Source organism: Rhinopithecus roxellana, chromosome 4 (genome assembly GCF_007565055.1).
Source record: "Rhinopithecus roxellana isolate Shanxi Qingling chromosome 4, ASM756505v1, whole genome shotgun sequence".
Lineage (NCBI taxonomy): Eukaryota > Metazoa > Chordata > Mammalia > Primates > Cercopithecidae > Rhinopithecus > Rhinopithecus roxellana.
In genome coordinates this window covers 25,219,980-25,243,406 of record NC_044552.1, presented here as the reverse complement: position 1 = coordinate 25,243,406, position 23,427 = coordinate 25,219,980, and the positions used below count along the sequence as shown (strand labels likewise).

General features: G+C 52.3%; 5 protein-coding genes across 14 annotated transcripts; 3 read left to right on the top strand and 2 right to left on the bottom strand.

The window, feature by feature from the left end:
* On the top strand, positions 1 to 5,319 carry LY6G5C (lymphocyte antigen 6 family member G5C). 2 transcript variants are annotated; one of them, XM_010362786.2, is made up of 3 exons: positions 1,616 to 1,736; positions 2,712 to 2,879; positions 4,884 to 5,319. In XM_010362786.2, exons 1-3 carry the CDS (start codon positions 1,616 to 1,618, stop codon positions 5,045 to 5,047), a joined length of 453 nt encoding a protein of 150 aa, XP_010361088.1. In that variant the 3' UTR covers positions 5,048 to 5,319. The 2 variants fall into 2 exon arrangements, 1 of the variants encoding a protein (XP_010361088.1); XR_004056705.1 differs by lacking the exons at positions 1,616 to 1,736; positions 4,884 to 5,319 and adding an exon at positions 1 to 1,224 and having other exon boundaries at positions 2,712 to 2,846.
* A 3,540-nt stretch (positions 5,320 to 8,859) lies between these two features.
* On the bottom strand, positions 8,860 to 11,242 carry LY6G5B (lymphocyte antigen 6 family member G5B). Of its 2 annotated transcripts, XM_010362771.2 has the most exons (3): positions 10,401 to 11,242; positions 10,128 to 10,256; positions 8,860 to 9,560 (listed from the first exon to the last, which is right to left on the bottom strand). In XM_010362771.2, exons 1-3 carry the CDS (start codon positions 10,456 to 10,458, stop codon positions 9,160 to 9,162), a joined length of 588 nt encoding a protein of 195 aa, XP_010361073.1. In that variant the 5' UTR covers positions 10,459 to 11,242; the 3' UTR covers positions 8,860 to 9,159. The 2 variants fall into 2 exon arrangements, with proteins under 2 accessions (XP_010361073.1, XP_010361072.1); XM_010362770.2 differs by having other exon boundaries at positions 10,128 to 11,242.
* Positions 11,243 to 11,331: 89 nt separating this feature from the next.
* Positions 11,332 to 15,536, bottom strand: CSNK2B (casein kinase 2 beta). 2 transcript variants are annotated; one of them, XM_010362772.2, is made up of 7 exons: positions 15,208 to 15,536; positions 14,472 to 14,554; positions 13,418 to 13,520; positions 12,735 to 12,850; positions 12,217 to 12,292; positions 11,881 to 12,070; positions 11,332 to 11,556 (listed from the first exon to the last, which is right to left on the bottom strand). In XM_010362772.2, exons 2-7 carry the CDS (start codon positions 14,541 to 14,543, stop codon positions 11,466 to 11,468), a joined length of 648 nt encoding a protein of 215 aa, XP_010361074.1. In that variant the 5' UTR covers positions 14,544 to 14,554; positions 15,208 to 15,536; the 3' UTR covers positions 11,332 to 11,465. The 2 variants fall into 2 exon arrangements, with proteins under 2 accessions (XP_010361074.1, XP_010361075.1); XM_010362773.2 differs by having other exon boundaries at positions 11,881 to 12,061.
* On the top strand, positions 15,505 to 19,659 carry GPANK1 (G-patch domain and ankyrin repeats 1). 7 transcript variants are annotated; one of them, XM_010362783.2, is made up of 4 exons: positions 15,563 to 15,844; positions 16,094 to 16,154; positions 16,870 to 17,594; positions 19,036 to 19,659. In XM_010362783.2, the coding sequence occupies exons 3-4, from the start codon at positions 16,969 to 16,971 to the stop codon at positions 19,478 to 19,480; spliced, it is 1,071 nt and encodes a 356-aa protein (XP_010361085.2). In that variant the 5' UTR covers positions 15,563 to 15,844; positions 16,094 to 16,154; positions 16,870 to 16,968; the 3' UTR covers positions 19,481 to 19,659. The 7 variants fall into 7 exon arrangements, with proteins under 7 accessions (XP_010361086.2, XP_030784110.1, XP_010361085.2 ...); XM_010362776.2 differs by having other exon boundaries at positions 16,094 to 16,603; positions 16,867 to 17,594; XM_010362784.2 differs by lacking the exons at positions 15,563 to 15,844; positions 16,094 to 16,154 and adding an exon at positions 15,505 to 15,555.
* A 1,622-nt stretch (positions 19,660 to 21,281) lies between these two features.
* Positions 21,282 to 23,422, top strand: C4H6orf47 (chromosome 4 C6orf47 homolog). The gene has a single exon (XM_010362769.2). It carries the CDS (start codon positions 21,787 to 21,789, stop codon positions 22,666 to 22,668), a length of 882 nt encoding a protein of 293 aa, XP_010361071.1. The 5' UTR covers positions 21,282 to 21,786; the 3' UTR covers positions 22,669 to 23,422.
* Positions 23,423 to 23,427: the final 5 nt, after the last annotated feature.

The following is a 23,427-nucleotide window of genomic DNA, read 5'->3' as shown; positions in this document are numbered from 1 at the left end:
TATAGTTTTTAAATTTATTCATTCCAAGGCTCTTAGGGAGTGCTCAGTGGCGTGCCCGTTGCCTCTCATATTTCTTTCTTCCCTCAGTCTTTTTGGGAGGGCCTCTCCCGTCTGTTTCTTCCCATCTTCCCTGTTATCATCCTGAGACTCGATAGTTCTTGGATAGTCCGGGAGGTGGCAGGGAACCCGAGTTCGGAGCCTCGACCGACCGACCAGAACCTCCAGACGGGAAATTGGAGCAGGTGGTGTCGTTCCCGGACGCTGAGGACGCTCTCCGCCCCTAACCCACAGCCAAACGATCCTAAAAGTAAAAACACTGAGTTTCTGAGTCAAGACTGAGCTGGCGGGGGGGGAGGGGGTACCGAGTAGGCGAGGTTAGGAAGCCCAGCGGGTCCCCAGCAGAGAAAACGGATGAGACGCCTCGGCCCGCGGTCTCCAGAATTCGCCTGGGAGGTGGGGTGGCGCTACGGCGCCGCCTTTCTGGGGAGCCGCCTCGGGCTCTGGATGTCCGCTGGGGCCAGACGCTTGGGTCCCGACCTGCGGTTCGCACTTCCCAGGTTTCTTCCCCAGGGAACAGAGCTTGAGCAGGGGGCCACCCCCGCGTCCTACCGGAGCTCTGAGGTGCTGTCAGGCGAGGAGAGCGAACGCGCAGGGCCAGATTCTGTGGGCGCCGGAGATCAGGCCCACTGAGCCGCAGCTGAACTTAGGCGGGGCAGGAAAAAGGATGAGGTGGGGGAAGGCGCTGGGTTCCCGGAACCCCAAGGGGACACTGAGCTGAGTACGTATCGCTTGGGATCCAGGTGTCCTCGTTTTGGGATGTCTGACAGGTGTCCCCACGGTATGAGAAGTGGGACTGGGTACCCCCTATTTTCTGGTGTGTTTTTTTGTTTGTTTGCTGTTTGTTTTTTCTTTTGAGATGGACCACGTTTCCTATCTCGGAAAATGGTACCACTTCTTTGTGCAAGCCTACCCCTGTTCCCTCATCCCTCGTTCAGTCCAACAGCAAATCTGTCCAGTCTTCTAAATGTATCTCAGGTTCAGTAGCCCCGCCTCCTCGTCCCTGCCCATCTTCTGCTGGACCAGTCCGCCATCTTGTGACCGGACTTGGGAATAGCGTGGTACTTCCCGGCGGCCTCCACTCTTGACCCAAATGCAATGTGCAGCCATGGCAATCTTTTACAAACAGAAATCCGATCAAGTTACTCCTCTGCCGAAATCCCTCAGGTCAGTGGTTTAACTGTCGAGGTGCTCCTGGCAGCACTCTGCCCTCCCCACATCATTGACGATTGACTTGTCTCCCCTACTAGACTGTGCCCTGTGAGGGTGGAGACTTTGTGCACGGTTGTATCCCCAAGATACAATGATTGTGATGCAGTGATTCAATAAACATCTGTCCAATTAATAGGAAAGAAAGTTCCCTTTCTCATTCCCCTATTGCTGGGCCCCTGCCCTCAAGCAGGATGTTATGCCCCAGAGTGGCTGTGGGTGAGAACATTCTGCCCCTCTGGCTGGTCTGGCCCTAATTTTCACCTTGAGTTGGTGTTGCCTCTCTCCTTCCTCTTGGCTAACCTCTCTTCCACCAATATAAGCCCAAACTGGAGGCCAGCAGGCAGTCATGCGTTTTATGGCAGGCCCTGCAGGGAGCCAGAATCTGGGTCCCATGTGCTTCCACAGCAGCCTCCAAGCCCTGTACACCGTCCTCTTAATAGTGCTGGTTATGATGAGCTTGGTGTTTGGTAAGTGGTTCCAAGGGTTCAGAAGGGTCTCCTGGCCTGCTGGATGGAGAAACCCACAGACACCAAGCTTCTGGGTACATTTGTCCAGGATGCTCAGTTAAACCCATGCAGGAGGAGAGATGGAATGGATGGGTTTGGTGGGGAATGCCTGCTCATGGACTGATACGCAATCTGAAGATTGATTGATTGATTGATTGATTGAGATGGAGTCTTGCTCTGTCTCCCAGGCTGGAGCGCAGTGGTGAGATCTCGGCTCACTGCAACCTCTACCTCCTGGGTTCAAGCGATTCTCATGCCTCAGCCTCCCGAATAACTGGGATTACAGGCACAAGCCACCATGCCCAGCTGATTTTTGTATTTTTAGTAGAGACGGGGTTTTGCCATGTTGACCAGGCTGGTCTTGAACTCCTGACCTCAGGTATCTGCCCATCTCAGCCTCTCAAAGTGCTGGGGTTACAGGCATGAGCCACCACACCCGGCCTCTGAAGATTTCTAGTGACCACCCCAGGGCTGTCTCACTTCATAGCAGTGACCTGAACAGAGATACTGAAGGAATCTTCTCCAGATCTGAGGGCAACATGGAATAGGGAGGTTTAGGGAGTATACTGGATGAGAGAATCAGAATCCACAGGATAGAACAAGACTGAGTCCAGCCTGCTGGGCTCCCCACTTGGCTGCAAAGCACCAGCCACAGACACACAGGATTCAAAGTGTTCGTTTAGCACTTTCCTCTGCCTCATACCAAGTGCTCTGCTGGGTCTGGGGACTTGTCAACGTGTGGTCTGGCCTTAGGACCAGAGGAAAAGGGGGATGTATGTGTATGCAGTTGGGGAAGGAAGCAGAGAATTGGAGCTTTGATGGTTTTCTGAGATAGGAAGGGAGGGAGCAGTGGGGTTGAGTAGCCTGGAATCAGACAGTGGTGGGGTGTGAGAGAGAATGGGGTGTGAGTGGGGTTAGCACTTCTCTCTGTTCTAGGTAAGTTTGTTCCTGTCAATTGGGAACCCCCTCAACCACTTCCATTCCCCAAATACCTGCGCTGCTACCGATGCCTCTTGGAGACCAAGGAGTTAGGGTGCCTTCTGGGATCTGACATCTGCCTCACCCCGGCTGGCAGCAGCTGCATCACTCTCCACATAAAGAACAGTAAGTGACCTTCTCCTGTCGTGGGCCCAGCATTCTCCCAAACTGAAACTCTCTCAGCCTCCTAAGCTGCACCCCAAGTCTTCTTCCCATAATGCCATAAAACACTGCTCTAATCCTGTCTTTTTAAATTTTTATTTATCATTATTATTATTATTATTTTTGCTGCTCTGTCACCCAGGCTGGAGTGCAGTGTCGCAATCTTGGCTCACTACAATGTCCACCTCCCCAGTTCAAGCAATTCTTGTGCCTCAGTCTCCCAAGCAGCTGGGATTAAAGGTGCACGCCACCACGCCCAGCTAATTTTTTGTATTTTTAGTAGAGATAGGGATTCACCATGTTGGCCAGGCTGATCTCGAACTCCTGACCTCAGGTGATCCACTGACCTCGGCTTCCCAAAGTGCTGGAATTACAGGCATGAGCCACCGCGCCCAGCCTCTCTTTCCTTTTCTTCAGAGCCACACTCTGTCTCTACTTCCACTACCTTCTCTCCTCAATCTGTAGCTGAATAGCTTCCACCCTTTCAAGGTGTGCAGCTTTGATGTGGACCCTCCAGATCTCCAGGTGCCCTTGCCTGTCCTCAAGCTGCTTGCTCCCCCATCTGTCTGCAGTTACTGCTGGTGTTGCTCTTCTCCTGCATCCTCCACTGCTTCTTCAGTCTCCTTCATGGAGTGTTTTCTCTTTGACCCTTAGTGGTTCATGTTCACCAAGGTTTGGTCCTTAGCTGTGTTCCCACTTCATATACTCAGAGGATTTTATCTGCTTTGCTGGCTTCAACCAGCAGCCACATACCACTTCCTTCTGAATCTGAGTATTATGTCAAACTACTCTCCTCATATCCCGTTGGCCATTGGACATCTCCCTCGCTGAAAACTGACTCCTTCCCGATGCCTGCTCTTCCACCGACACCCCCCCCACCTTCCTTGAGTTAGCAAAAACGTAACCATAATATGTGCTAGGCACTATTCTAAACACTTGGAATCCGCTGAGGCAGGTATTACTACTATCCGCATTTTACGGATGAGGAAACTGAGGTGCAGAAAGGTCATAACCTTGCCTGAGTCTCACAGATGCTGAGCCAGAATTTGTGATGGCTCCAGAGATGGTGTTCTCAACAACCACTGCATGCAGCAGCCAGTATTCAAATCCTCTTATTACCCTTTTAACATAGCCGATGCACAGACATGGGTCAGAGTATAAAGTACTGTCAAACCAAAGTCTCCCGCTACTACCCTAACCCACCTGGATCCCCTGCACACGTAACCACTTTTTTTTACTTTGTGGATGATCCCTCCTGCAATCTTTTATGCACATTCCACCCTGCACAAGTATGCTGTTTACTATTTTTTCACCTCTTTTTCTCCCCCACAACAAGATAGTAGCATCCCACTGTAAACATTATTCTGCACTTAACAGTTAGGGGAATTGAATGTTCCAATATTAGTTTGTGAACAGCTTCTTTGTTTTATTGACCTGCTGTGTACTACTCCATAGCATGGGCATATCACAGCTGATTTCCCCATCCCACTATTAATGGGCATTTTGGTCATTTCTCTCAAGCAGGGCAGCAGCAAACATCCCTGTACATGACTTCTTGGGATGCAGGCACAAAGATTTTTCCCTGTTACAATACCAGCAGCAGACATCATCTTATTCTCTTACTTTTGATCTGAAGAATAAATGACAAAACACCTCCTTCCTGCCACCCAGTCTCCAAAACATTTCCCAGCTTTTTCTCACATGGTCCTATGGTGCTAGTTCTCCCCACTTGGCTCAGTAACTCCCAACTCCCCCTCCAACCATTACATTTCAAATGGCTCTTTTCCTCCAGCCTTGCATGGGAACTTCAGTGGAGTTCCATGGCTGGTGAACACTGGGCATGTCCACCCATGCCTAACCACAGGAATCTTTTCTTTTTCTTTTTTTGACTTATGAGTGAGGGGATGAGAGGATTTGGGGCTCTTCCTGGGGACTTCCGTATCACTGGTGCCTGTGGTCCCTCCCCAGGCAGCAATTCTGATGTCATGGTGAGTGACTGCCGAAGTAAGGAGCAGATGAGTGATTGTTCAAATACCCGAATTTCTCCAGTGTCTGGCTTCTGGATATTCTCTCAATGCTGCTTCCTGGATTTCTGCAATGACCCTCAAAACAGAGGGCACTATATTTCTTAGTGTGACTGCAACAACCTTTGGTGTAAAATTCTACCAGTTTCCAGCCACCTTCCTGACTTCTATCTGGGCTTGGCCAGGACTTCTAGTCCCTCATACCAGCCCTCTTTGGCTCCCTCCAGTCAGTGGACCCCAGCCTTGGCTCTTCCTCTTGGTTGGCACCCTTCAGCACCCTTACTCCCACTCTGCACCCCCAGCCCCACTGCCCACCAGGTTTCCTCTCTTGTCCTTAGTCCCTGGATGTTTCTCCCAAATAAATTTGTGTGCAAACTGTTTAGTATGTCTCTTTCTTCTGGTGGAGGTGAAGGCTGAGGAAGGTGCACCTGCCTGACTGCCCTACCATGGGGCAGGTAAGGGGCCCCCAGCTCTGCTGAGGTCTGCTCCTGTCCTGCCTTGGTATGTGATTCGTTCTAGACACAAAAAGGGGAAAAGGAAATGAAAGCCCTCCTATGGTGAACGCCAGAAAGTTAGTGGGCATCCTCGGCAGTGCTGTCAGACCGGAGCTGTGTGGGGGCTGGAGGGGTTTAGAGGGCTATGTTGGTGGGAGGGGGGCTGCAAAAGGACCAGGCTGGGGTAGGAGGAGGTGGGCGAGAAGGCCACTCTTTTTTTTGAGACGGAGTCTCACTATCGCCCAGGCTGGAGTGCAGTGGTGTGATCTTGGCTCATTGCAACCTCTGCCTCCCAGGTTCAAGCGATTCTTCTGCCTCAGCCTCCTGAGTAGCTGGGGTTACAAGCACACACCACCACGTCCAGCTAATTTTTGTATTTTATTAGTAGAGATGGGGTTTCACCATGTTGGCAAGGCTGGTCTCGAACTCCTGACTTCAAGTGATCTGCCTGCCTTGGCCTCCCAAAGGGCTGGGATTACAGGCGTGAGTCACCCCCTTGAGCCGAGAAGGCCACTCTCAAAGAGACGTTAGACCTATTGGAGTCCTGGTCTCTTCAATTCTGGGCCAAGTTCTTCAGCCTCTGAGGGTGTCTTCCAAGTTGACCTGCTATAAACCTGAGCCTTTCTCTGTCTTACACTGACGTCAGAGGTCACGGAGAAGGGTGGACCTAGCAAGGTGGGGGTTGGGGGGCACATTAAGGGTTTGTACCTCTCTTTGTACTCCAACTGCTTCATGATCTAATTATCATTGGTGTCCTCCATCAGAATACAGGCCACAGAGATTTGTTAACACGTGTGCAAAACACTGTAGGTAAAAGTAGATGCTTTATGATGCCATTTCCATCAAGCACAGACAGAACTCATCTAAACTACTACCAGTCAGGACAGCGGCTACCCCAGAGAGCTGGGAAGAGCTCCTGGGAGGGGAACAGAGGCAGGTTTGGCTGCAGGTAAATGTCTTCATGCTGATTTTGTGGCTGGTTACACAGATGTGTAGTTTACAAAAATCCATCTTGTGATATGTGCAAGCTTCTGAATGTTTTGCCAAAAGGGTTTGAAAATAAGTCAGTCAGCCAGGTGAGCACGGTGGTGTGTATCTGTAGTCCCAGATACTTGGAGGCTGAGGCAGAAGAATCTCTGGAGCCCAGGAGTTCAAGGCCAGCTTGGGCAACATAGCAAGAACCTTAGAAAAAAAAGCCAAACATTGTGTATGCATTTGACTTTAAGGCAAATACATTTTTTTTGAGGGGGAAAAGGCCCTAACTTCCACTTATGTATGCACATTTACATGCATCTTCTCAATCATCTGAGGCACTATCCCTACCTGACAGGTGACCAACGTGAGGCTGAAGAGACTGACGTACCCAAGTGGTAGAGGAGCTGGGACTGGGCCTCCCAGCCACAAAGCTGCACTGCTCTTCAGAAAAAGGTTTCATAACCCAAGCACTGGGCTGCAAGACTTGGGAGGGCAGACACCTGGCTGTACTCATCTGGGAGTCCTGCTGCTCAATACTGAGCCTGACTCAGAGCTGTGTTATGTCCAGCATGTTTATCCAGTGTATGGAAAAGGCTGAGTTGTATCCATCATTGCTTTCTATACATTTGCACGATTTCAAAATTAAAATATTAACATGAAGATCCAACCACTGCAGCCCAACATCAGTGCTCTCACACTTTGCCCCTCAACTTGGGCCCCCGAGAGGGAATCCTGGATGCCAGAATCCTTGAAAAGAACTAAGGAATGGCAAGAGTCCAGGGCCCCAGCAGCAGGTGACTCTGGGATGTGGCTCTAAGTTCCTGAGTCTTTCTGGTTTAAAGAGAGTTTCTCTTTTTTTTTTTGAGACAGTCTTAGTCTGTCGCCCAGGCTGGAGTACAGTGGCATGATCTCAGCTCGCTGCAGCCTCTGCCTCCTGGATTCAAGCGATTCTCCTGCCTCAGCCTCCTGAGTAGCTGGAATTAGACACGCGCCACTATGCCCAGCTAATTTGTTTTTTTTTTGTTGTTTGTTTTTAGTAGAGACGGGCTTTCACCACGTTGGTCAGGCTGGTGTCGACCTCCTGACCTCATGATCCATCCGCGTCGGCCTCCCTAAGTGTTGGGATTACAGGCAAGTCACAGCGCCTGGCCTTTTTTTTAAGACAGAGTTTCACTCTTGTTGCCCAGTCTGGAGTGCAATGGTGCAATCTCGGCTCACCGCAACCTCCGCCTCCCAGGTTCAAGCAATTGTCCCGCCTCAGCCTCCCAAGTAGCTGGGATTACAGGAATGCGCCACCATGCCTAATTTTGTATTTTTAGTAGCGATGGAGTTTCTCCATACTGGTCAGGCTGGTCTCAAAACTCCCAACCTCAGGTGATCCGCCTGCCTCAGCCTCCCGAAGTGCTGGTATTTTAGGCATGAGCCACCGCGCCCTCTTTAATTTGCATTGACCTGCCCACACCTTAGCCTGACCCCACGAACAATGCGACACAGTCTTAGCCCGGTCCCAGTTTATTGTGGAGGGAAACAGCGGACATGGAGCTGAGCAGAACAAACCCTTCCCTCTCCTCCCACAGGCCCCTAGGGAGGTGGGTGTCAGGACTCGGTGAGGTGAAATGGGGCCGAGGAGTCCAGAGACTGACGAGAGAGGACAGAAGGCAGAACAAAACCAGGACAGGCGGGGTTGGTGGAGACAGTGAGGCAGGGACACAAGATTGCCAAGTCAGGGCATCTGCACAGAATTCTATTCCTCATCCTTTTTTTTTGGAGACAGAGTCTTGCTGTGTCGCCCAGGCTGGAGTGCAGTGGCGCAATCCTGGCTCACTGCAACCTCTGCCTAGTGGGTTCAAGTGATTCTCCTGCCTCAGCCTCCTGAGTAGCTAGGATTACAGGCGTGTGCCACCACACCCAGCTAATTTTTGTATTTTTAACAGAGATCGGGTTTTACCGTGTTGGCCAGGCTGGTCTCAAAATCCTGACCTCAAGTAATCCGCCCACCTCAGCCTCCCAAAGTGCTGGGATTACATGCGTTAGCCACTGTGCCCGGCCTCCTCATTTTTCTTGCTGCTAGTTCAGTCTGGTACTGGGTCTTAGAGACGGGAAACAGAGCTAGATCTAAATAGGCAGGTGACTGGATTGAGAGGAATGGGGGATACTGGAACACTCAGATGGGGAAGGAATGGAAGAACCACTGTGCCTTTCCCAGGTCAGCCTGTCTGGGCAGAATCCACACTAGAGATTCTTTTCTGGGGGGAAGAACAGCACCAGAGCTCGGCCAGGCATGGTGGCTCACACCTGTAATCCCAGCACTTTGGGAGGCCAAGGCGGACAGATTACGAGGTCAGAAGTTTGAGACCAGCCTGACCAACATGGTGAAACCCTGTCTCCACTAAAAATACATAAAATTAGCTGGGCATGGTGGTGCACACCTGTAGTCCCAGCTACTCGAGAGGTTGAGGCAGGAGAATTGCTGGAACCCAGGAGGCGGAGGTTGCAGTGAGCAGAGATCATGCCACTGCACTCCAGCCTGGGTGACAGAGCGAGACTCTGTCTCAAACAAACAAAAAAACGGCACCAAAGCTCGAGAGAGAAAATTACACCAAAGTCATATAGATGCTAGTGGTACAACAGAGGGAGGCCTAAGAAATCAGTGACCAAAAAATGTGGGTGTTTTCAGAGAGGGCAGTGCAGGATGCTGAGGGTGTTACAGAAAGATACTTGCACAGAGTGGAATTCAGGAAGGGTGAGGTGTCAGAGTCCAGCCTGGGGAAGAACCAAAAGTCCTGAACTATTGAGGAACAAGTACATGCGGCGCAGCTCAGCAAAAGACAAGCCCAGGTTCAGGGGCAGTGTGACCACGGGGTCCAGGCCATCAGGCTCCTTCCCAGCCTGGAAATTGGGGACGGGTAGTGAGAGGTTCAGGGCCTGGTAGAACCACTGAATCTGGGAGTCAGACAGAGGCAGGGCCAGGGGCCTGTCATGGGGCTCCGGCAGGAAGCTCTGGAGCTGGGGGCTTGACCAGGAGTTGCAATAATTGTACTGGCAGCACTGGGCCTGATACCAGTACTCTGCGAAGTAGGTGTTGTGTTTTTCTTGGCAGCGGTAGGAATAGTATTGTCCACAGCCTCGAATGATGAAGCGAACCTTGACATCTGAGGGAGAGGGGAAAGCTGATAACCCCTTCCAATAGCTTCCCACAGTCCATGAACCCCTGCTACGGACTTTTCCCATCCCTCACCCAGACCTGACTTCTAACCCAGACTCCTTCAGGAGGCTAGAAAAGTGAGCTCTGCTGGCTCCCTAGAACCTTAGACCCCTCCTTCCAAGTTTTTTTTTTTTTTTTTGAGACAGGGTCTGTCTCTGTCACCCAGGCTGGAGTGTGGTGGCACAACCTTGGCTCACTGCAACCTCCGCCTCCTGAGTTCAAGAGATCTCCCACCTCAGCCTCCTGAGTAGCTGGCACGATAGGTGCACACCACCATACCTGGTTATGTTTTTGTAGAGACAGGGTCTATGTTGCCTAGACTGGTCTTGAACTCTAGAGCCTAAGTGATCCACCTGCCTCAGCCTCCCGAAGTGCTAGGGTTACAGCCATGACTCATTGCAATCAACCCCTCCTTTCTCGTACCCCATGCCCGGAGCAGCCCTGATCTGTGAGAGGAGAGAAGATCAAGCCATTGGCTGCCCCACCAGCAGCCCCTTCCTGGGACTTTATTTACCATAATAGATGGTGATCACCATGCATGGGGAGGAGCTGCTGATGGTACACTTCTCTGAGCCTGAAATGCATCCTACAGAAGGGTCTTCTAAGAGGCAGAAGTGGCAGGTCCGGATGTCGGGAACAGGAACTGGGGAGGCAGAAGGAGGGATGGGGCACTGGGTCACTCTCAAATACCCTGGGCCAGTAGGAAGCCCGAGTATCCACGGCCACATTCCACCCCCTTCCTGAACTGTTACCCCTTCCTCCCTCCCTGCCCCTGGGCCCTACTTACCCTTTCCCACTGTGAAGCCCACCATGACCAGCACACCTACAAGTACATGGGCCTTCATTATGGAATTCTGGGGAGACGGGCAGTTCCTGAGGGATGCCCTGAAACCCCACCTTCCTGTGACCACACTCCTTAATCCTGAGTTGCAGGGTGGTTTTGACAAGGTCTGAGGAGCTGCCGTAAATGCAGAGCTATATTCCTGCTTGGGGCAGGATCCTGGTTGGGAAGGAAGTTATTAACTTGGCAGGAGGGACAGCATGTCCTCACCCACAATGTCTGGTTCCTGAGTGTGGGAGCAATGGCCCAGACGGGGTAATACCTGGGCACTATCTGGTTCTTTATCCAGTGTCTACCTTTGTCCTGCATACCCTCCAAAGACCTACTCCCTCCCTTGGAAAGTCCATGGATTAGTGTCTATCTCTGCCACCATGTGCCGTCTTCCTCATACAACAGGGTGAGTCCCCACTGTGCTGCGACAACCTGGCCTGGAAATCAAGCATCCCCATCCTTCTGAGGTGAGCAGTCCCAGCTCCACCAGCAGGCAGCACACAGAGACATCACTGAGCAGTAATTCTGGACCTTGTCCCACCTCATTCCACCCTTAGTTATACTGACTTTAGGGCTACTTTTTCTTTAAAACTAAAAGATGGAGTTGCTGATTAAGCACCTTACAGTATAAACAGACAGTCATAGGTATCCAAGCACGTCTCATATTTAAAGCATGCTTTTTCTGTCTTTTCCTTTTGACCTTGCACTTCATCACACACAGTCCTAGGAATTCTGTTCTGCTCTACACTAAAACCACCACCCAATCCACTGAGCACAAATCTGTCCTGGTTTTCAATCTGGGGAGGGTGGGCTGGGCCATGAGGGCCCCTGGAGTCCAACACACCATCACCTTCCCTTCCCCAACCGCAAGCACCAGCACACTAGCTCATGGCCTTTTCTTCCACTTTATTTCATATTCCCACCACAATAATGACTCCTTTAATTTAAACTAAAAACCATACAGGGTTCCTGAAAGGGTGGCAAAAAGGAAAGGAAGTGCAGGACAGGTGGGGTAGGGAATCAGCGAATCGTCTTGACTGGGCTCTTGAAGTTGCTGGCGGCTTGGAGCTGCAGCTGGTAGGCCATCGGATGAATCTTGAAACCGTAGAGCCTGGACCAGGGCAGAGGTCATAGAGGTAGTAGCATGAGCCCCATCCAGACCCTGCCAGTCACCTGCATTCCCACTTCCCCACCTGAACTCCTCCATGGACTGCTCAGAGCTTAAGCCTAGTGGTTCCCAATTTCTCAGCTCAAGAACATTCTATGATAAGGTAACTGAAGCACAATCAAATAACTTTCCCACAGTCACTCCGCAGGGAGATGCCCTGATTCTGGGAGAACCAGGCCTCAAGAAAGGGCCATGCCCTGTCCTTCCCTCTCTCTGGGAGATCTTGGGCCTTTCCTTTGACCCTTAATGACTCTCCCTGCTCCCTACCTGGGCACAAACTGGTTGGCGGGTCTCTTGGGCCGGTACTCGGGATGCACCATGAAGAGCATGTGAGGGAAACCAGTGCCAAAGTAGGCGCCATCCGTGTGATGGTGTCTCGATGACTTGGGTGTGTACACATCCATGCACTTGGGGCAGTAGAGCTTCACCATGGCTTCACCTGGGATGTCTGAAAGGCCTGGGAGATAGCCAGACTCAGCAGGCCAGGTATCTCCCTGTTCCTACCTAACCTCCCCTCAGGACTCAGGCCCCAACGTGCTGAGCCCTAACTCCTTCCCGTAAGACTGCCACAAGGTGCCTTCCTTTCCCTTCTTCAACACTCACCGATGGGAAGCATTGGCTGGTTCTCACAGTACACACGAGGACAGTAACCAAAGTCTCCCTGCTGGTACTTTTCCAACTGAGGTAAATAAAATGGAAGGGGTTGGCAGGTAGGTGTGAAGAGAAGAGGCAACTCCCTTCTCAGCCCAACCCATATCACTCTGTCTCCCACTCCTCCCACCTCTGTCCAGAGGCCCCTTCTCTGGCCCAGATGGGCTCTCAAACTCCTATGTTGCCTTTCTTCCAATTAGGCAGGCTACAAACCATCAGAGCCATTCGTTGTTTGTTCCCTGAGGAAGAGGCAGTCTATCACAACTCTCTGTTCAAGGACTGTCTCCCTCCCTGAAAATGATTCCTTCAGGATGACCCCCAATCAGAATTCAATTCCCAGGCCCAAGCCTGGCGTTCTTCTCCTCTTCTCAGCCTGTTTCCTTAAACAGGGCTTAAACATGACTTCTTGCTGCAGGAACCTGTGTCCCTTACTGCTCAGAAGGAGGCAAGTAGAAGCAGAGAGGCCTCACCATCTGGGCGATGCCACGGTTGGTAAGGATGTAGCGGGCGTGGATCAATCCATAAAGCATCTCGGCAGCCTGCTCAATCAGGTCACTCTGGTTGGGGTTGTCTTCCAGTTCTTCATCTGAAACACAGCCCAGCCAAACGCAACCCCTTGTTTCGCAGCTTTCCTAGGTGCCCTGCCCATATCCAGGAGCTGCGGGCTATTCAGTTCGCCTGGCACCTACTTTTGGGCCTTATCCCATCCAACGTCTGAGCATGTGACCCAGAAACCTGGGCTTCTGACCCTTGCACCAACCCAAGACAGCTCTGTCTTCTCTTCACACCTCTTTAGCCTCTGCCCCCCGCTCTCCCTCCCAGCTCCCTCCTCAATACATAACTGCAACAATGTCAATGCAAAAGATGAAACTCTAGACTGGAAGGTGCAAAGCAGGAGAAATAGACAGCAAACCAGACCCATGAGGAAATGCATTTTGGAAAACATCTGAATTGTGGATTTAGAAAGCATGAGAACAAATGATATACGTCACAAAACTAGACACAGTCAAGTGGAGGATCAAAATAAAGCATGAATTTAGGGTTAAAGAAATCAGAGAACCAAAGGAAATTTCAAAATTCAAGTAAGTGAATATAGATCTGAAGAGAAAAAAAGTGCATGCACACACACAAAACAACCCTGAGGGTGCCTCACCAGGCTCCAGGTCCAAGATCATGTCTAGAGCTTGTCGATAATGAGGGACTTGCTCATTGAGTCCAGTAAGATTAAATTTGTCCTGGATGTAGTCTTCATCCACCTGTCAGGACATGGAAGCCAAGAGGGAACCCATATCAAAATCCCCATCTTTGACCTGGGCAAAATGCTCTAACTGATGCCTTATCATCAACACAACTGCATCTGTTCCACTTGTTTCTCACTCCCAGCTCAGCAGAAGTACTTGCGTCTCTCCCTAGTTTTTTACCTATACGCCCTCCCATAAAGCTTTGGCTTTTCTTTTCTAAGGATAAGCAGGTACAGCAATCTTCTTCTTAAACATTCTTTTCAAGATTTCTGTCCCTACTCCTATACCCCATCTCTAGGAACCAGTTTTGTCCTCTCAGCTGGCTGAGGAAGATGGAAGCTGAACGGCATGGTTTCTGAACAAAACATTTCAATACATAGCATTTCAATTTTCCTAACGGCCAGCTGGGACAGGTACTAGCAGTGCCACTTTAGTAATAAAAGATACAGGCTGGACGCAATGGCTTATGCCTGTAATCCCAGCACTTTGGGAAGCTGAGGCAGGCAGATCACCTGAGGTCTGGAGTTTGAGACCAGCCTGGCCAACATGGTGAAACCCTGTCTCTACTAAAAATCCAAAAATTAGACAGGCGTGGTGGCGGGTACTTGTAATCCCAGCTACTTGGGAGGCTGGAGCAGGAGAATCGCTTGAACCTGGGAGGCAGAGGTCGCAGTGAGCCGAGATCACATCACTACACTCCGGCCTGGGCGACACAGTGAGACCTAGTCTCAAAAAAAAGATAAAGAAAAAGACACAAATTGCCTGCTGGAGGGTGGCAGAGTCAGAACTTGGGCCCCAGTTTTGCCACTTTAGCACAGGTTCGTCGGGGGTTATTGAGGGGACTCTTAGTTGATGGGAAGTTTTCAAATAGTATGTAAGAGAACAGTGTAGAAGTGGAATATGTGAAGGAACGTCTGGTGGGAAGATATGTGAAGCCAGCAAGTAGGGAGGTCGAAGAGAACTCACTTCACAGAAGAATTCATTGCCACGGAGCCCACAGAACCAGGAAATCCAGGACACCTCCTCTGAGCTGCTCATCTTCACGTCAGCTGGAAAAAAGAGTGTCAATAAAGCTCAAGTTCTCCTTCCCTGCCTCGGGTATCCTCCCTCCTCCCACATTAGAACCACCCTTTCTTAAAGGATCCCAAACTCTGAAGCCCTCCTCTCCAACTCCTCCAATTTACATCTCAGTCCCTTTTCTTTGAAGTTAAATATTCTTTGGGGTCCCACCACTTCAAAGAAGCCTCTAATTTACATCTCAGTCCCTTTTCTTTGAAGTTAAACATTCTTTGGCGTCCCACCACTTGAAAGAAGCCAACAGATACTTTGACCCACCGGCCCGACCCACGTCCCTGGAGCTCCCGAAAGCCAGGGCCCTCTCTTCTCTGTGTCAACTCCGGCAGGGACCTCGACTCAGACTCCCTACCAATGCAAGTCTCTGCATGACCCCGGCGCCTTTCCCAAGGGTTTCCAAGTTTATCATTCTCAAGCAAGAATCGGGCCCCTCCTTTTCTCAAGGGTTAGGGGCGACTGTCAGGTCCTTTTCACCGGATTCCACACATCCCCCCTCCGCTCCTCAAGCCACCTCTCCCTCCTTGCCGGACCTGGTTGTTTCCTCCCCCGCCCCCACATCAAAGTGCGGAGACCCCATGTGCTGCTCCCAGCGACAAGGGACCAGGAGCAGCGAAGACCTCAGACTCACCAGCTGGACGGGGACCAGGACTGGGGTGGGGTAGTGAAGTTGCTACTTCGAAGGAACGGCGGCGACCGCTACAGCGCAGGCCGCGGACCCGACCGCGGCAGGCGAAGTGGGGTGGGGGGAGTGGAAATTGGGGAGGGTGGGGAAGAGGGCAACACGCAAGCGCCAAGGGTCAGGTGCCGCGGTGGATGCCGGGACGCGGAGTCCCCGGTAGAGAGAGAAACCGGCTAAGTGAGGGAAAGCGAACTACCAATCCCAGGATGACCCGCGCACGACCTGGCTGTCACGAAGCCCCGGAGGAGGACGCTTGCGGGCGGGGCGCAACGAGAAGCCACCGGAAGCGGAAGCCAGGTATGGCGTTTGGAGCCTGGGAGCCTGGGCAATACAGTTGTGTGCTCACTGGGCGAAGAGGCTGACTTAGGGCGGGGAAAGGAGGGAGCCAGGCTGGACCCCTTCCCGCAGCGCTCCTCACAGTTGCCCTCTAGTCCCGGCGCAGTGCTGTTGCCCTGAGGACTGGCCTATCCTTGGCCAATCCGCTGGGTCCTTATTGCCTGTTGGGCCCCTAGTGCGAGTCAGTCCCGCCAGAGACCCTTGGCGGGCCTCCTGTTTTACTCTGAGCTCCGGCCTCATGAGGCGAGAGGTGCGGCTATGGCTCCGTGCGTAGGGACTTGGGTGGGCTGGGCTGGGCTGGGCTGGGCTGGGCTGGGCGGCGTGAGAACCAGAACGGCCCAGTGCGCTAACCTGAGGTGTTGCCAGCCATTCTGCTCGTTCCCTTGCACTTCTCCATTTCCCCTTAATCTCTTAAGTGTGACCTTCGAACCCTGGTCAGAGTAATGGTGAGGGGCAGGCGTGACGTTATTTCATTACACGGCTTCTCGGCATTCCACAGGTTTCCCTCCGCCTCCTGAGGGCCTTTCCTAACCCAGAGAGTGGATTCCTGGCTCCAGAAGGTGGGCTTGGAGCGGGGGCCACGTTGAGGAAGGCGAAGGGCATTGTGGGGGCGTTATGTAAAAGTAGGACCCCAACCGACAGATCCTAGCGCTCGCGCCACCTGGGCGCGCGGAGCTCTGCTCGTTTACTATTGGAAAAGTTCCAGCGCGGGAAACTGAACCGGGAGCTTTGCGCACGCTTGAGCCATCAAGTAATGTGGGTGGTGGCTTTTGTTGTTGTTGTCGCCACGCATGCGTCTCCGTGCCGTGTGGCTATTTGATTGTGTCAACTCTGCTGATCAGAATAGCGCCATTTTGCGGTACGGAAGCTACACAGCAACACGTATAAGAGCCTCTCCCCGAGATCTTCTAGGGAGTGACCCTTCTATTTTTGTTTGGGAAGAGGAAACTCCGAAATGGGATCGCGGAAGACTTAAAGGGCCAGGCTTGATTTTTTTTTTTTCCTACTGGTATGTCTGTTTTACGGGGTGGGAAAGTGGTTTCAGAAAGAGGCTGGTATTTATTGTTGGTAAGGATGGGGGTGGGGGCCGGACGCAGGACCTCTGGACGACTGTCTCATGGAGTTTGATTAATTTTTACTAAGGAGCAAAGTCGGTATTGTAGGGTTCCGTGTTTTTCTGCATATACTCTCTCCCTTAGACCCTGCAGAGTCTTAAATTGTGGGGTCACTTTAGCGGCAGGAAAGTGTTTTGACTACTTTTTCTCATCCCAGCAGGTCCCTGAGGCTCTGGTTGCTACAGAGTCACCAGGAGCTTGGCTTGCTTGTCTCATCCTTCCCTTGCCTGGTATCATTTTCTCAGTTCTCCCAAAAGCCATGTCCCGGCCCCTCCTCATCACCTTCACCCCAGCCACTGACCCCAGCGACCTCTGGAAGGATGGGCAGCAGCAGCCACAGCCCAAGGAGCCAGAGTCCACCCTGGATGGAGCTGCAGCCCGAGCTTTCTATGAGGCCCTTATTGGGGATGAGAGCAGCGTTCCTGACTCCCAGAGATCTCACACTGAACCTGCCAGAGAAAGAAAGAGAAAGAAAAGAAGAATAATGGGGGCAGCTGCAGCAGGAGCAGTAGCAGAAGGAGTATCAGGAAGATATGGACAAGGGAGATCCCTTGAGGCTGCAGATAAGATGACTCACCGGATACTGAGGGCAGCCCAGGAGGGGGACCTGGCAGAACTTAGGAGACTGCTGGAGCCCCATGAGGCAGGAGGAGCTGGGGGGAATATCAACGCTCGGGATGCCTTCTGGTGGACCCCACTGATGTGCGCTGCTCGAGCAGGCCAGGGGGCAGCTGTGAGCTATCTCCTGGGCCGTGGGGCTGCCTGGGTGGGGGTCTGTGAGCTGGGTGGCAGGGATGCGGCTCAGCTCGCTGAAGAAGCTGGCTTTCCTGAGGTGGCCCGCATGGTCAGGGAGAGCCATGGAGAGACAAGGAGCCCAGAGAACCGGTGAGGGGAAACTTTAGCTCAGACCCCTGTCTCATTGTGTTCTGCCTCTCCCAGCCACTCCACACCAGAGGCCCCAGCACAGTGCTGAGGAGTTCTTTCCTTATCCTCATGTGTAGGTTGACAAGGAAGTATAGTCAAGTGATTATGAACATGAGCTCACTGGATTTAAAGCCTGATTTCACTTACTTGGGCAAACAACCTAATGTCTACATGTTCCAGTTTTCTCATCTTAGAAATGGGGTAGTAAGGATTGTTGTTAGAATTCAATGGGTTAATATATGTAAAATGCTAGAATAGTGCATGCTGCATAGTATGCAATATATGATGGTTAGCTGTAGTCATTATCACTAGTATCCCTCCCCTTGCCCAAGAGTTTGCTAGGCCTGGTTACAATTTTTTCTTTTCAACTCTTCTGCTCTGGGTCCCACAATGGTTTAAAGAAATTTGTTTTTAAGACCAGTCAAGGCCGGGCGCGGTGGCTCAAGCCTGTAATCCCAGCACTTTGGGAGGCCGAGACGGGCGGATCACGAGGTCAGGAGATCGAGACCATCCTGGCGAACATGGTGAAACCTCGTCTCTACTAAAAAATACAAAAAACTAGCTGGGCGACGAGGCGGGCGCCTGTAGTCCCAGCTACTCGGGAGGCTGAGGCGGGAGAATGGCGTGAACCCGGGAGGCGGAGCTTGCAGTGAGCTGAGATCCCGCCACTGCACTCCAGCCTGGGCGACAGAGCGAGACTCCGTCTCAAAAAAAAAAAAAAAAAGACCAGTCAAGTGCAGTAGAAGGAGGGGAAAAGTAGAGTAAGGAGTTTGATCTGTAACTGAGTGAACAGTCATTTCAGATAACTCACCACCACCTTTGGACCAGCCTGGATCCCTCATTGTTAAGTAGGACGGAAGGCAATTTGTCTTTTTTTTTTTTTTTTTTGAGACAAGGTTTTACTGTGTCACCCAGGCTGGTGTGCAGTGGCATGATTTCAGCTCACTGCAACTTCCACTTCCCAGGCTCAAGCATATTTTTTTGTAGAAAGCAGGCTTTGCTGGGACATGGTGGCATGTGCCTGTAATCCTGGCTACTTGGGAGGCTGAGGCAGGATAATCGCTAAGGTGGAGGTTGGAGTGAGCCAAGATCATGTCACTGCACTCCAGCCTGGGCAGCAGATTCAAGACTCCATCTCTTAAAAAAAAAAAAAAAAAAAAAAAAGTAGGCTTTGCCATTTTGCCCAGGCTGGTCTCAAACTCTTGAGCTCAAAGCGATCTGCCCGCCTCTGCCTCCCAAAGTGTTGGGATTACAGGTGTGAGCCACTATGCCTAGCCAGCAATTTGTTCCTTAGCAGAAAAGCTGAAAGGATCCTCTCTTATCCTGCCAGCCCTCTCTTGAGGCCTCAACTCTTCCCCTTTTCCTTCCCCTGCTGTTAATGCTTTTTCTTCTTTCTCTGCAGGTCTCCCACTCCCTCCCTCCAGTACTGCGAGACCTGTGACACCCACTTCCAAGATTCCAACCACCGCACATCCACTGCTCACCTGCTGTCACTGTCCCAGGGTCCTCAGCCTTCCAACCTTCCACTTGGGGTGCCCATCTCCAGCCCGGGCTTCAAACTCCTACTGAGGGGGGGCTGGGAGCCAGGAATGGGACTGGGACCCCGGGGTGAGGGCCGTGCCAACCCCATCCCCACTGTCCTCAAGAGGGACCAGGAAGGACTAGGCTACAGATCAGCACCCCAGCCCCGAGTAACACATTTCCCAGCTTGGGATACCCGAGCTGTGGCTGGGAGGGAGAGAGCCCCTCGGGTGGCCACGCTGAACCGGAAGGAGGAGAGAAGGAGGGAGGAGAAAGACAGGGCTTGGGAGCGGGATCTAAGGACTTACATGAACCTTGAGTTCTGACTTGGTAAAGTCTGACCCCGGTCTGCTGCTGAAGTCTGAACTTGGGCCTCTGACCTGGGCCCTTTGACTTCCCCTTCCTGGGATCTGCCCAGGGGCAGATCCTCAGTTTTTGGTCAGTGGACTCTGTCTTTGTGAGAGACGGGCTGAGAGTGATAAATAAATCAACCTTTTGTGGTTCACTTTTCTGGAAGCTATTTTGAGGAAGCCAAACAAGCCTGGGAGCCACATGCAAGTCCCACCTGAGCCAGAAGGGGCAGCCTCTCCAGGTGGCATGATAAGGTCACCTCCCTGCCAATCTGGGTTCACTTTCAGGTCCCAGCCCCTCCTGGGAGTGCCCCACCTATTCTTTCAACCCCCCTGGACCAGGAATTGCCCAGCTCCATGCAAGTCTCAATTCCCCCAAGAGGAGTTCCCTGACTACAGCCAATTCACTGATTTCACAAACATAAGTCCATATACTATATGCCAAGAATACAGGTAAAGACATAAAGAGTTCATGGCTGGAGGGGGAAACAGCCATGTTATCATTTTTTTTTTTTTTTTTTTTTTTTTGAGACAGAGTTTCGCTCTTGTCCAGGCTGGAGTGCAATGGCGTGATCTCGGCTCACCGCAACCTCTGCCCCCCAAGTTAAAGTGATTCTCCTGCCTCAGCCTCCCAAATAGCTGGGTCTACAGGCATGCACCACCACATCTGTTTAATTTTGTATTTTTAGTAGAGACGGGGTTTCTCCATGTTGGCCAGGCTGGTCTGGAACTCCCGACCTCAGGTGATCTGCTGGCCTCAGCCTCCCAAAGTGCTGGGATTGCAGGCATGAGCCACCACTCCCAGCCCATGTTATCAAAAATACAGGGTAATAAGGGAAGTCAAAGAAGGCCCCTAGAGATGAGAATGGGTTAGGGTTTTGCTGGAAGAGGTCAGTGTGATAGGAAGGCCCACGATTATCAAGCTTGTACACTTAGTTGAACTGGGACCAGAACTCTGGCCTCCAAATCTAAACTTTAAGTCAAGCTTTTTCATTACACCTATTTGTGTACACTTTTCTTTCCCACACTTCCCAACCCTCCCACCACCCATCCCCTTGTCTTGCTCATGCCAGGCACAAGAAGAGCTCACTGTTGTGAAATCCAGGAATTAAAATTTGCAGAGAGGGGGAGGGGAGGGATGTTCCAGTCGCAAGACTCCTCGTTTTTTCCTTTCTAGGAAAACCTTTCATGAAGGCTTGGATGCGAAATGGAGGAGTGGTGGGGAATGTGGAGAAGAACTCAGGGGCAGGGGGCCGTAGGGGGGCGACCGAGTTCAGGGGAGCATGAGATGCTCGCGAAAATGGGGAGTTGGGTTTAAATTAAGGTCTTGGCCTTTGCTAATCTCAGCTTGGCGCTCCCTGGTCCGGCGCGCACGGACAACGCGGGGGATACGGGGGCGGTCGATTCGCAGGGTCCGCCCCATGAGCTGCGGCACCGCCCCCGCGGGTCCTTCCCGTCCCGGTGCAGCTGCTTCCGGGCTCCGCAGCTCCCAGCGGCTCCCCGAGGCCGCGGCGCCGACGCTGGGCCCGGGAGCGGTCCTCGCGCAAAGCGCCCGGACGCGTGGGTCCCGAAGTAGGCCCGCACTTTGCCTCGCGACTGGGGATCTCCGAGGACATCTTAGTTCTGACCTTGCGGAGGCCGCGTCTCTGCTGCGTGTCCGCGGGCCAATCGGGCCACTTTGTAGAAATCATCGCACTCTAAATCAAGGGACGAGCGCTGCTGGCTGGAGTTTGCGGGACACTTTCATTCCACCTAGTAACAAAGAGAATTCCTATTCCTCGAGGTCCCTTGGGGCAGCAGTTAAAGACTACACGACAGGAGCACCTAGGACCTGGGGCCACCTTCCTGCCTGCTTTATTGGATGGAGCACTGCCGCCTCAGTTTCTGGGGCACCTTGGGGTGTGGCCTTGGTGAGTGAAACTTGGGGTGATGCCTGCTGGGAAGGAAATCCGGAAACACAGAGAGGACTCTCTGGTGGTGACCCAGGCCTTGTCAGATCTGAGACTCTTGGAATCTTGTTTGTGGGGGTGTGGATGGTGAATGAATTTGGGTGTGCCTCCCTTTACCCCAAAACTGAAGAGGAAGCAAACCACTGGCCACACTTGAGGCTGTATGACCATTCAGAGAAGGAAGGAGCCACTTCTGAATTCAGAGTAGGACTGCATCACCAGGCAAATACCTGTTCTGAGCCAGAAAGACTCTGGCTTCTGAGGAGATCCTGAGAGTCTGAGTAGTGCCAGGAAGCAGCCTCAGAATCTGGGGGCCCATTACACACCCCGGCCATGTTCCTGCGACGGCTTGGTGGCTGGTTACCTCGCCCTTGGGGCCGCCGGAAACCAATGAGGCCTGACCCACCTGACCCAGAACCCCGATGGGTGGACAGCTCCTCGGAGAATTCAGGAAGTGACTGGGATAGTGCCCCAGAAACCATGGAAGATGTGGGGCATCCCAAGACCAAGGACTCAGGGGCATTGAGGGTTTCTAGGGCTGCTTCCGAACCAAGCACTGAGCCCCAAGTTGAGCAACTAGGGAGCAAAAGAATGGATTCCTTCAAGTGGGTCCGGCCTATCTCTAGCACTCAAGAGTCTGGGAGACTGGAGGCTGGAGGGGCCAGTCCCGAACTCGGATGGGATCATGTGGATTCAGGTGGCACCAGGAGACCTGAGGTGTTGCCTGAAGGGGGAATGAGCGTCCCTGGGCCAGGAACCCCAGTGGAGAAACCTGGCAGGCGTGAGAAGCTGTTGGGCTGGCTACGGGGGGAACCAGGAGCTCCCTCCCGGTATTTGGGGGGACCAGAGGAGTGTCTGCAGATCTCCACCAACCTGACCCTGCATCTGCTGGAGCTGCTGGCCTCTGCCCTGCTGGCCCTGTGCTCACGACCACTGCGGGCAGCCTTGGACACACTGGGCCTGCGTGGACCGCTGGGCCTCTGGCTACATGGCCTGCTGTCCTTCCTGGCTGCCTTGCATGGGCTCCATGCTGTTCTGAGCCTACTTACTGCCCACCCTTTGCACTTTGCCTGCCTCTTTGGTCTCCTGCAGGCCTTGGTGCTGGCTGTCAGCCTCCGGGAGCCCAGTGGGGATGAGGAGGCCACTGATTGGGAGAGTGAGGGGTTGGAGAGGGAGGGTGAGGAGCAGAGGGGAGACCCAGGAAAGGGGCTGTGACCATGGGGTGCCGTGTGGGGGTAAAGGGTGAAGAGAGTGTGGGCTTTAGGAGAAAAGTGTGGGGCATGACCCAAATTGTAAGCATAGGGACCTCAGGGATGGGGAAGAAACCCCAGAGTATGAGGGTGCAGGGCCCCCCTTCATACATAGGAGAGAACAGAGCTATTTAGGGTGTTTGTTTTTATTGACAGTGAGGGCACTGCCCTTGGATTCACCAGCTGTTATTTTTGCTTTTAAATTTCTCCCACCTTCAGTTTTTTGTGTTTTTTTTTTTTCCACCTCCACTTTTTAAAAGCAGAAAAAAAAAAAAAGAAAAAGAAAAAAAGTGTGGTGGTGGAAAATAAAGACCAAAGGGTTCTCTCTACCTTTCAAAACTCTCCTGGGGTGCAGGAGACGAGAGCAGGGTAGCAGTAAGAGAGTGGTTGGGACACCCAGGGTACTCCTTGGATCTCGAGATCTGAGCCACCAAGGGAAGAGTGGGGCTGCTAGGCAAGTGGATTAGGGGGTCTGGATAGGACCCCACAGGTGACAGGGAGCCTGCAGGGCAGATCTGGTGATCATGGGAGCCAGAGGGAGTGGGGACAGTGCAGGCAGTATTGGCAGGAGGGCCAGTGCAGAAGGGCGGGTAGTTCAGGCAGTGTGGGGGAAGCACTGAAGCCTGTAGTCCCCACTTGGGGGCTAGGGGTTTGCTCACTCAGCAATAAATAACTGTGTCACATCAAATCCTAAATATACCACTACAAAGTGAGAGTTACTGCC

Coding starts and splice junctions, on each gene's coding strand:
- CSNK2B (XM_010362772.2), bottom strand. CDS start 14,543: ATGAGCAGCTCAGAGGAGGTGTCCTGGATTTCCTGGTTCTGTGGGCTC. Junction 13,521..14,471: donor GCAATGAATTCTTCTGTGAA/GTGAGTTCTCTT, acceptor ATGTCCTGACAG/GTGGATGAAGACTACATCCA. Junction 11,557..11,880: donor GCCAACCAGTTTGTGCCCAG/GTAGGGAGCAGG, acceptor GCCCTGGTCCAG/GCTCTACGGTTTCAAGATTC.
- GPANK1 (XM_030928249.1), top strand. Junction 17,595..19,035: donor ACAAGGAGCCCAGAGAACCG/GTGAGGGGAAAC, acceptor CTTTCTCTGCAG/GTCTCCCACTCCCTCCCTCC.
- C4H6orf47 (XM_010362769.2), top strand. CDS start 21,787: ATGTTCCTGCGACGGCTTGGTGGCTGGTTACCTCGCCCTTGGGGCCGC.
- LY6G5C (XM_010362786.2), top strand. CDS start 1,616: ATGCGTTTTATGGCAGGCCCTGCAGGGAGCCAGAATCTGGGTCCCATG. Junction 1,737..2,711: donor TATGATGAGCTTGGTGTTTG/GTAAGTGGTTCC, acceptor TCTCTGTTCTAG/GTAAGTTTGTTCCTGTCAAT. Junction 2,880..4,883: donor CACTCTCCACATAAAGAACA/GTAAGTGACCTT, acceptor GTCCCTCCCCAG/GCAGCAATTCTGATGTCATG.
- LY6G5B (XM_010362770.2), bottom strand. CDS start 10,341: ATGTGGCCGTGGATACTCGGGCTTCCTACTGGCCCAGGGTATTTGAGA. Junction 9,561..10,127: donor GGTGATCACCATCTATTATG/GTAAATAAAGTC, acceptor CCTCTCCCTCAG/ATGTCAAGGTTCGCTTCATC.